Source organism: Ctenopharyngodon idella, chromosome 7 (genome assembly GCF_019924925.1).
Source record: "Ctenopharyngodon idella isolate HZGC_01 chromosome 7, HZGC01, whole genome shotgun sequence".
NCBI classification, from domain to species: Eukaryota; Metazoa; Chordata; class Actinopteri; order Cypriniformes; family Xenocyprididae; genus Ctenopharyngodon; species Ctenopharyngodon idella.
The window spans coordinates 33,648,059-33,659,609 of NC_067226.1; the positions used below are offsets into that span (position 1 = coordinate 33,648,059).

The 11,551-nt window shown below is 39.5% G+C and overlaps 1 protein-coding gene across 3 annotated transcripts in view; it reads right to left on the bottom strand.

The window, feature by feature from the left end:
* The window catches only part of il16 (interleukin 16), a 40,710-nt gene extending 32,534 nt beyond the window's left edge, over positions 1-8,176 (bottom strand). For all 3 annotated transcript variants that reach the window (XM_051899278.1, XM_051899279.1, XM_051899277.1), the window contains exons 1-2: positions 7,948-8,176; positions 1,000-1,391 (exon numbers count right to left, since the gene is read on the bottom strand). In XM_051899278.1, coding sequence (XP_051755238.1) covers positions 1,000-1,391; positions 7,948-7,960 — 405 coding nt within the window. In that variant the 5' untranslated portion in view covers positions 7,961-8,176. The remainder of the gene's footprint in view (positions 1-999; positions 1,392-7,947) is intronic.
* Positions 8,177-11,551: the final 3,375 nt, after the last annotated feature.

Consider the following 11,551-nt stretch of genomic DNA (forward strand, 5'->3'; position numbering starts at 1 on the left):
CTCAATTCTGACTTTATATCTCGCAATTCTGACTTTATATCATGCAATTCTGACTTTATATCACGCAATTCTGACTTTATATCTCACAATTTTGACTTTATATCACGCAGTTCTGACTTTATATCTCGCAATTCTGACTCACAACTCACAATTCTGACTTTATATCACACAATTCTGACTTTATATCTCGCAATTCTGACTCACAACTCACAATTCTGACTTTATATCACACAATTCTGACTTTATATCTCGCAATTCTGACTTTATATCTCGCAATTCTGACTTTATATCATGCAATTCTGACTCATAACTAAATTCTGACTTTATATCACGCAATTCTGACTTTATATCTTGCAATTTTGACTTCATATCACGCAATTCTGACTTTATATCACGCAATTCTGACTTATAACTCACAATTCTGAATTAATAACTCGCAATTCTGACTTTATATTTTGTAATTCTGACTTTATAATTGCGAGAAAAAAAAGTCAGAATTGCGCAATTATACCTTTTTTATTCAGTGGCGGAAACAAGCTTCCATATATATTTCATATACAGCAGAATAAATTAAACATTACAGGAAAGCGGTGCATTATGCGAGCAAGTTTTCGAAAGTTACTTCGATAATCGTTAGTTTTTAAAACATATGTCACCACCCAGAAACATTCATAATCGTAAAAAGAGAAACTTAAATGATTTAAGGTCTTTCTAACCTGACAAAAGTTAGATCTTAGTCAGGCTAGACGCCATTTTGAATTTAACACGGATGAAAATTAGGCAGAAATAAACTTGAAGACTTCCTTTATAATGGCGAGCATTGTATAAATGTCCTAACAACACAATCTACTGCATTTCTGTCCCTCGCAGCCTCGTTTTCATTCCTGCGCTACTCTGATTATGGTCTATTCTACCTGTGAAAATCATTTCCGTTCACATGTCATCTAATGTCAACCAATAGGAAAGCCCAGCTGCTGTGATGTCATCAGTAATGCATACCTTGATGGAGAAGGACCTCCTCATAGTCCTTTTGGGGCCCTCTTGTCCCCTCTGAGACGCCTGGACACTGATGCTCCTCGTCATGTACTTTTCCGAACTTCCCATTGGCCCTTCGAGCGGGTCCCTGTGGTACCTCTCGTCCGCAGCGTCCCAGGGCTCACAGTACCTCTCTTCTGGGCTGGACGCATCCTCATTGGTGCTGGAGCTACAGATGATGAGCGACCTTGACAGGATGGCCAGTTTCTTCGAGCGCAGTCCCGGTTTGCCCCTCTCCATCCTCTTGGTTCTCCTCCTGTGATGCAGTTGCTGGTGGTGGGTGTTTCTCAGAGGCAGGATGGCCACGGAGGGAGGTTCTCTCCCAGGATGCATCACTGCTAATGGAGGGGGCCGCTCTGCAGACGAAAGCAATTAGAAAATTCAGTTAGGAGTCCGTTCTGCCATCCTCCTGTGCCCTAAGTGTTCTCAGAAATCATAGAGAGCTACAGACGCAGATAAGAGCGCTTTTCTTCTCTGCTCTATGACGGGAGGAAAAAAAAAAGAGAAAGTATTGCCCCATGACTGTGAGAGAGTTTTACTATATGCCTTCAAAATTAGAGAAATGTGCAAATGAAATGGATTTCATAGACTTAAAGGAATAGTTTACAACGACAACAAAATCAAATTCTGTCATTGTTTCAATCCCATATGCTATTATTTTTTTCATGAAATGCAAAAGGATGCATCATGCAACTCTTTTTCAGACAACAGCTGTTTAAAGTGATCAAGTCCTCAAAAACGACAAAAAAAGTCTCATAAAAAGTTGTCATTTTTGGAGATTGACAGATATACTCACTATAAACTGTTGTAAGATACTTCAAAATCTTGTTTTGGAAGGAAAAAAAATGTAATTTCATTACATCTTAATTTAAATGTGAGACTGTCAAGTTTATCTTTCTAATTAGAAAATACAATCTGATTATGCAAATCAATTCAGTTTCGATTTATGTTTACAATATTGCCAAAGCATTGTAAGTAATGACAAGAAAAAAAATATGTACAATAAAAATTGTATTGAAGTTGCTGAGTAATGAATAAAAATAAATATAAAGCCTTTAATATTAAACAGACATTTATCAAGACTTTACGAAGAAAAAAACTGTAATGATGGTCTTTGATTACTGCATTTGATCCGTTTATGAAATTCGTTTATGCAAATCTCATGATACAAATAGATGCATTATTATCAGTAAAACACTGAGGGGTCTAAATCTAATGGTTTTGTTGTTTTCTTTCCTTACAGGCATGACGGGATCTGTCATGCATTATAAATGACCTCCTGCACATACATTACGAGTCATGTGAGATGAGCTCATATTCACGCTGACATGTGGGAATATACTGTGACTGCTAGCGTCTAAATCGCAATGTACTTTCTGCTGAGAATGATGTCATTAAGTCACCTGGTGGTGATAGTGAGCATTACTGTACCACAAGGAGAAGATTGCATGTGCAACTTGTCATGACCTCAGATATTCATGCATGCATTGTGAAGTCTCTTTGTGATATTGTCTTGCATGTAGGCTTGGGTTCTGGAAGCTTTTTAAAATCAGATTCAGTCTGTTGGCATGGTCAGTCAGTAAACTTCTTGCATTGGAGCCGGCAGTTGTTTGCTATTTCATTGGTATTTATTTACATCACAGGCGTCACTCGTGTTTTGAAATGAGGGGGCAGTAAAGATAGATCATGTAAATAATATTTCACATAATATAAATACTATTTATGCAGTATAAATTTTAAAATTCACTGCTTTTACAACTTATAAAATGCATTTGAGATACAATATCACAGCAACACTTTATGTTTGCTACAGTATTGTACCATGATGTTTTACTGTTTTTTGTAAACAAATTTGGGATATATTTATCTGGAGATTGGATTAAGTTTTTTCGATCTTTATCGATGACTTTGGTGTATTTCTCACACAAATCTATCAGACTTCAGAATACTTTTATGGAGTTTTATGGTGTCTTTTGCAGAGCTTCAACCAGCGTTCTGTGGAAAAGAGAGCTGTGTGACGGTTCTTTGAAAATATCTTCTGTATTTCACAGGAAATTTTGGCCTATAGTGTATGTGTTGGAACGAAATGAGGGTGAGTACATTTTCATTTTTGGGTGAACTATCCCTTTAACCATATTCTGAGACTAATAAATTGTCATGCACATTCTCTCCTTCACCCATCAAACGTTTATTTGACATTTAATCCATATCACTTTTACATGAATCACTTAAACATCACCCTCAGTCTTATTCAGATTGTTCATATGAGAATTAAAATATTTCCTCCCTTTGAAGTCAAGAAACATTATGACCTCCAGAAATGAAGCTTTATGAGAACAGCTCCCACTTTTGGCCTTTAAACACTACATTACCCAGCAGCTCCATTGTTTTCTCTGGCACTGGTTATTCCCAACTTCAAATACTGACAAATGGCTCCAGCGTCCAGAAAGTGTTCTGGTGAAGTTTGATAGGAAAATTGGTCTACGGAGAGACCCTTGTCCAGGCTTGTTAGCAGCATGGCTCCTGACGCAATGAACTGTGAGGCTCTCTGTTACAACCTCTAGTCAGCAGCTTACAACATAGGCAGCATTTAAAGGCTCCTGATGTAAACAAGTGAAGGCTGTTCATAAAGGTATGATTTTTCACAACCCGTTCTCACTCCATGTTGAGAAGACAAATTTTTACCAGTGCTCACTGAAACATTGCATTGAGTGAGAAACCATCAGTCAATATACTAAGTAAATATACCTTAAAAAATTGTTGCCGCCAAAGGCATGGGAATTTTATTGTCCTAAAATTAAATTTGGGGGTATTATTGTCAGTTTGAATAAATGTAGTTACATTGTTATGTAGATATTTTTGAGCACCTAAACATTTATTAGTATAGAAACAGGAAATCTTGTAAAAAGTCTTTAATAGGAAACACAATAGCAAAAAACATAAAATCAACTAACATAGACGATGACCGACCCCAAACTGAACAAAACAATGAGTGAAGTAATGAGCTAATATAATTGACAAACTGGTAAACTAAATGAGAAAGACTAGGTCACAGAAAAGAAACAAACACAAAACATAATCATGACAGTACTCCCCCCTCCCGGAAGGCGCGTCCTTGCGGCGTAACTGAACCTCCAACTGTGGTGAGAGGGGGCTTTGCAGGTGGGTGTGGAGGTGGTGATGGACAGGGTGGTTAGTGGAGACAGACATCATGGTGGGGCAGACAGTGGGAGGAACCACGGTAGAGCTTTGACTGAAGGGCTGGGCGGAACCTGGAGACTGACTGACGGAGGCAGAACCAGGGTGCATGGAGTATCTGGCGGAGCAGAGAAGCAAACGGACCAGTGCGACATCCACGGCCTGGAAGCCCAAGACGGAGTTGCTGGCTCGTGGGGACCGAGGCAGAGACGGGGGATTGGCAGACCGGGGCGATGATGGGGAAGCCGGAGGGAAGAAAAAGCCCAGTGGAGCCAAAGGGGTGGAGGGTTGAGGCGCAGCCGGAGACCTGGAAGTCTGTGGCGAAGGCAGAGTGACGAGGGAGCCCAGAAGAGTCACAGCGCTGGTGGACCACGGTAGAGTCGAGGGAGTGCAGAGCAAGGGCGAAGCCGTCGGGTTGACAGGCCGAGGTGGAGACATGGGCCTGGAGGCTTGAGGTGACACAGAGAAAACCTCATCCTCGTGCCGAGCTGGCAATAAGGCGAATAAGATGGGCCACACGGAGTTAGTGGCAGGGGCAGAGCCGAGGAACAGGACGACACCAGTGGAGCCGATAGATCCAAAGAACTAGACAAAACCAGAAGAGGAAATGGGACCAGGAAGTCAGGTGGGGACATCGGAGTGGGAAGATTTCCGGATGGGACCGAAGCATCCAGATGGCCGAATGGAACTTGCGTGAAGGGCGAAGATTTGAGGGTGGGGACTAGGGAGGGAAATGGATCCGTGGACCACAGATCTATAAGGCAGTGATCCTCTCCTGGCTCTGAGATGGACTGATCAGCACACTTTGACTCCGGGGTGACCCAGGTGGCAGGCTCTATTCTCCCTCTCTGCCTCGCCGATGTTAAATAGAGAGCATCCCCCACCAGTATTCCACTAGTGGCCTGTAATTACAGATGATGGGGCAATGCAGTGCCAGTAAGTCCATCTTTAAACTTTTTATTAGGTCGGTAATTCTGTCACGCACTTTAGAATCCAAAGAGGCTTCAAACAGGAAATTTCACAAAAAAAAAAGTATTTTAATAGGAGACTTGAATACTCAGGAAATTTCAATAAACATAAACTCAACTAACATAGATGATGACCGACCCCAAACTGAACAAAACAGGAAATATTTATACACAAGACAAATGATTGAACTAATGGGTTAATATAATTGACCACCGGTGAACTAAATGAGAAAGACACAGACTAGAAAACTAGGTCACAGAAAAGACAGAAACACAAGACATAATCGTGACACATGCAGTGATTAAGTGTGTCCCATTGAGTAACGAAAACTTCCAAACTGGCCAAACTTCAGAAATACGTCATGAAAGTAGACAAGTGGTCAAGTGCCAAAAACGCAAGTATGGGTATTTGGACAGGCACATTGTGTTTATTACCACGCTCTTGCAACCTATTATAACTTGAACATTCAGGGAAAATGTTTTTTTTTTAAAATAAAGACTGAAAGAGTTGTTGGAAGCTTAATGTGGTGTCGTCGAAGTCTGTGGTGTTGTTCACTTTTTAAAAAAAGACTTTTTTGTCAAAGGAACCAGGGTGATGCCAACTTGCAGGATGGCCTACAAAAATGTTTAATCACTGCTGTGCTCTATTAGCATGTATCCATTGTGCAGAAAGCAATCTTACAGCAAACTCAGTGAGAAAATTTAATCAAGATGGCAAATGAAGTAAGTGAGAGGGAAAAAATGACATAAAAATAGTTCAGTACAGTTAAAAATCTTACCCAATATTGATGCGTGTGATGCGTGTTTTATGTTTGCTTATTATTGCTCTGAGTCATTTGTTTAGCAGCATGCTAACTCCAACTATATTGAAATCAGTTGTGAGATGAGCTACTTTGTAGAGCATTTCAAATAAGTCAGTTATAGGCAGTAGTATGCAAGGCAGTGTGTTTGCAGGGTCCTGCACAAGCTTCTCTTAATAGACATCTGGATGGATCACTGTAATGTATTGGCCTGGGTAGGCCTTGTGTTTGCCTGCTTTAGGCTGGAGCAAAAGTAGCATGTCTGCCAACATGTGTTGCAATCACTGAGATCAGCTCTCTGGCTGATAGTCTAGCACTTTGCTTTAGATGTCTGGGACTTTTGTTAACATTTTAAGCCTAGTATAAATTGATCCTTGGATTTTTTTTTTTACATTGCAAGCATCATAATTATGTTTTTAAAGTTGTGTTTGATTAGTTTTGAGCTATGCCGTTTCATTTCTCTCTCAGAATAGGTGTGCTTGCAGTGTGTAACTAACTAGCACCTAATGTTGTGCTAAAACACTGTGATTAAAAGGGTAAACTGAGCTAAAACTGTAAAATGAAGGCAAAATGTTTAGTTTAGGGTCCAATTCTCACTATTAGCTTATTAGCATGCATATTACTAAAATATTGGCTATTTATTAGTACTTATAAAGCACATATTAATGCCTTATTCTGCATGACCATATTCTACATCCCTTAATCCTACCCAATACCTAAACTTAACAACTACCTTACTATTAATAAGCAGTAATTAGGAGTTTACTGAGGGAAAATTCATAGTTAATAGTGAGAATTGGACCCTAAAGTGTGACCAAACGTTTTAATGGCATATTCACTCTATTTTTAAGTCATTTACAACAATATTTTCCAACTGTGTGCAGAATCTAATTTGCAGTAATTTCAGTGGCACAGTATGAAATTATTTCCCATTTGAAATGTTGACTCAAACATTGATGTAATGGTGCAGAACCGTCATACTGTTTAGTTGGAAAAGTTTCTAAAAGAAAAATAGACCAAAAGAAACACTGGTTTGTGACTGTGTGTGGAAATGACAAAGTCAAGTGATGATTTGACAGAAATAGCATTTTAAATAAATAAATGAACACAAAGACTTTTAGAAGAGGTGTTTGTTCCTGTCCTCCACGATGATCAGACGGCCTTTTATCATGCATGAATCGTAATGCCACCGTTATCTCTTTGTTGAAGTATGTTGAATCCAAAACGAGACACAAGAAGAATTGATGCAAAAATTGCTGCTACAATGTTAAAATGTTCTGTATGCATCCAGAGTGTGGTTGCTAGGTTGCCTAATTATTGCTATTTGCAAACTAACTGAATAATAGTTTAACTAATCCAGATTGCAGATTCCTTTTCAGTCGACGTGTTTCTCTGGTTTATTACCCCTCTCGCTTAAACACCCCTGTCATTGTTTATGAACATGTAAACAGTTCCCTCTTTAATCAAAAGCATTTGTCAAATCCTAGCAAGCAGAGCCTTTTCTAGTCAAACCATTTCCATATTATGCAATGACCAAAAGCCGTCCCAGCAAACCCTGCATTCAATTATCCTGAGACACAACATTCAACTTTTTTTGGAATGGTAATAAATTGTAGGTTAGTCTCAGAACTGCAATATGAATCAGCGCATGTTGCACGTCCACTGATGCATTGGGCAGATTGCATGAGCCCGATGATGGATCCGTCTCCATCCGATCTAATTAAGACAAACATTAGCGTCTGGAGTTCTGTACAGTATTAAACGCACAAGCTCTGGGATACACCACAGTTAGTATTTGCATGCAATGCAATTTTTTCTGCATGCGTTTGGTTGATGCCAGTCACACTGTGTGTTCGAGTCCTAACATCTGTTTCTGAGCTCTGGATCAGGTGTGGCTAACGTCGCATGTTAAGTTTCCATTGAAGAGGGATTAAACAAACACTCACCAAAGCTGAGCATTTTTGCTTCTTGCAGTGAAGTGATCCCTGTGTTGCGAGTCTCGTCCTGCTAGCAGTTGTTTTGTAGAGTATTCCGGAGGGAAGAACTGGTCAGTTCAGCATGATAAAAGTCCACCGCTGAACAAGTTCCCTCTCTATGCTCAGAAATGCCTCTCTCTCCTCGCTCTCTCTCACTTCGAGTAGTGCCAGAGGCTGTCAGTGAGTTAAGAGGAGCATTTGTAACTGCCGCCTACCCTCCCTTTCCAGTGGCCAGCTGAACACAAGTGGCGTCTCACAGAACCGGCCACCAAATCACAACCCTCTTCCTGTCTGACAGTTTAGAAAGTGAGAGAGAGAGAGAGAGAGACTTGCTCCATCTGAAAGTGACCTTACACCTAGTCAATGCGCAAGCCTTTCTTTGGGAGGGACACAAGAGGTTTTAAAGATGTTCATGCTGCTTTCTTCCGTATGGTGTGATTGAACAAAACATCTGAAAGGGTCATTAACTACTCACCTTCTTGTCAAGGTCTTTTTAATGAAATCTGAGAGCTTTCTGTCCCTTCATTGACAGCTATGCAACTTCCACTTTCAAGCCCCAGAAAGGTAGTAGAGACATCATTAAAGTAATCCATGTGACTCCAGTGGGTAACCTCAATTTTATGAAGCGACGTGAGTGCTTTGTTTGCACAAAAAATAACTATAATTTAACGCTTTATTTTCAAAATATTAATCTCCAATGCACGTTCATGCAACAACGTCTGCTCAACACAACACGCACGTGTCCTGTTGCTCTTGTGAATGCGCGTTGTAGATTAATACTTTGTAATATTTCGTATATTATGTTTGTTTGTTTTTTTTTTTTGTTTTTTTGCACAAAGTATGCTTCATAAAATTGTGGTTAAACCACTTGGGTCACATGGATTACTTTAATGATGTCTTTTCTACCTTTCTGTGACTTGAAAGTGTTGTGTAGCTGTCAATGGAGGGACAGAAAGCTCTCAGATTTTATTAAAAAGATCTTCATTTGTGTTTTGAAGATGAACGAAGGTCTTACGGGTGTGGAACAACATGATTCATAAGTAAGAATTTTCATTTTTGGGTGAACTAACCCTTTAAAAGCATCATAGAAGTAGTCCATGTGACTCAAAGTAGATATTATTAGTGGTAGAGAACATTATCATTCAAGAGAGCTTTTTATTGTACAAAAATGTTGAAATGCAAGATGCATTAGTAGACCATACAAATTTTTAAATGCATACACTGCTGTTCTAGACCTTGGGGTCAAGAGTTTTTTTTTTTTTTTTTATTCAGCAAGGATGCATTACATTTGTTAAAAGTACAGTCAATTAAGTGATTAATTTAATACATCCTTGCTGAAGAGGCAAAGTGACAGTAAATATATTTATAATGTAGATTTTTTTTTTTTTTTTTTTTAAATGATGTTCTTTTGAACTTTCTATTTATGGAAAAAATTGTGAAAATGTTTCTTGAAATGTTTTGGCAAATCATCATATTAGAATGATTTTTGAAGGATCATGTGACACTGAAGACTGGAGTAATGATGCTGAAAATTCAGCTTTGATCACAGGAATAAATTACATTTGAAAATAAATACAAATAGAACAATATTATTGTTCTATTGTATTTTTTAAATAAATGCAGCCTTGGTGAGCAAAAGAGATTCTTTTAAAAACATAAAAAAATCTCACTGACTTCTGGTATGGTATTATTAAATGTAATGTAAATGTAAATCTTTTATAATGACATCAAAGCTACTGACGGGCTAAAATGCAGAAAACTCTGATCATGATTTCATTGCGTCTGTAAGAGGAGTGGGACTGTGGTGGCAGTTTACAGTAATGCTATAAATACAATCACTGCTGCAGTTACTATGAGAGCTTTACCCAGAGGAATATCTTATTGCCCTGAGGTTGCTCTTTAATAGCTCAGGAATCTTAATGGAGTTCTCTGTCATATTTCATTTAAGTATCAGGTTTGTCTCATATGATTTCCTAAAATTCCCTATGAGACTTAAAAATAAAAATATTTTAGTCAATCGTTGACATACTGTAAAGTATAGAGCTGTAAAATAAATACAGCTCAGAACATTTGCTTTTGGAAGAATTTGATGGAAAATATTTGAGTTCTCATTGGGATTTCTGTCTTGATTGAAGACTTTAGTGTCTTTGCAAATTTAAAAATTGAGATTTCGGTAACACTTTATTTTACAGTGCCTGTTACGAATCTTACATGTACCTACTACAGTAATAACTAAATTATACATAATTACAAGCAGCTAACCCTAAACCAAACCCTAACTCTATACTGAGTACATGCTGTTAATTAATATTACTTAGTAATTAAATGTATAATTACACCTTAAAATAAAGTTTAACTTAGATTACTTCTGAAAATTTGAGATTACATGACATTTCATCAGGTGAGAAGTCTCCATTTAATTTATGTTTTCAACCATACATATTTTATCTATCTTTGTTTTTATAAATTGTTGTAAGTGAAAATCTGTCAGTGAACTGACAACAATGTCATTGTATTGTTTGTGATTGGTCTTCTTTCTTTTTGCATACAGAATTGTGATTTTTACACCGCACAACTGTTTTGATTCTTGTATGTATAACGGAGACCAGCTAGTAAGAGCTGTGTGAGTAAACCTCACTCCCCTGACCTCAAGAGGCGCACTAGCGACTGACACTAGAGGCTGCGGCCTTTTGTGTCCTTCTTAGTATGGCCACCTCCCATACTGGAGACAGCGGTTCGAATCTCAATCAGGGCAGGGTGAATAGGACCAGTTGCATTTGGTGCCGTGACCCAGATAGGAGTGAGGTTTAGGGTGGTGAGTGTAACAGAGGCCAGCTAGTAAGAGCTGTGTGAGTAAACCTCACTCCCCTAACCTCAAGAGACGCACTAACGACTGACGGGTTGAGTAGGACCGGTTACATTTGGTGCCGTGACCCAGATGGGAGTGAGGTTTGGGGTGGTGAGTGTAACGGAGGCCTGCTAGTAAGAGCTGTGTTAGTAAAACTCACTCCCATGGCCTCAAGAGGTAGACTAGCAACTGACGGGTCGAATAGGACCTGTTATATTTGGTGCCATGACATGGATGGGAGTGAGGTTTAGGGTGGTGAGTGTAACGGAGACCAGCTAGTAAGAGCTGTGTGAGTAAACCTCACTCCCATGGCCTCAAGAGGCGCACTAGCGACTGACGGGTTGAGTAGGACCGGTTATATTTGGTGCCGTGACCCGGAGGGAAGTGAGGTTTAGGGGGGTGAGTGTAACGGAGACCAGCTAGTAAGAGCTGTGTGAGTAAACCTCACTCCCCTAACCTCAAGAGGTGCACTAGCGACTGACACTAGAGGCTGCGGCCTTTTGTGTCCTTCTTAGTATGGCCACCTCCCATGCTGGAGACAGCGGTTCGAATCCCACTCAGGGCAGGGTGAATAGGACCAGTTGCATTTGGTGCCGTGACCCAGATAGGAGTGAGGTTTAGGGTGGTGAGTGTAACAGAGGCCAGCTAGTAAGAGCTGTGTGAGTAAACCTCACTCCTATGGCCTCAAGAGGCGCACTAGTAACTGACGCAAGCGTCCTTGTTTGT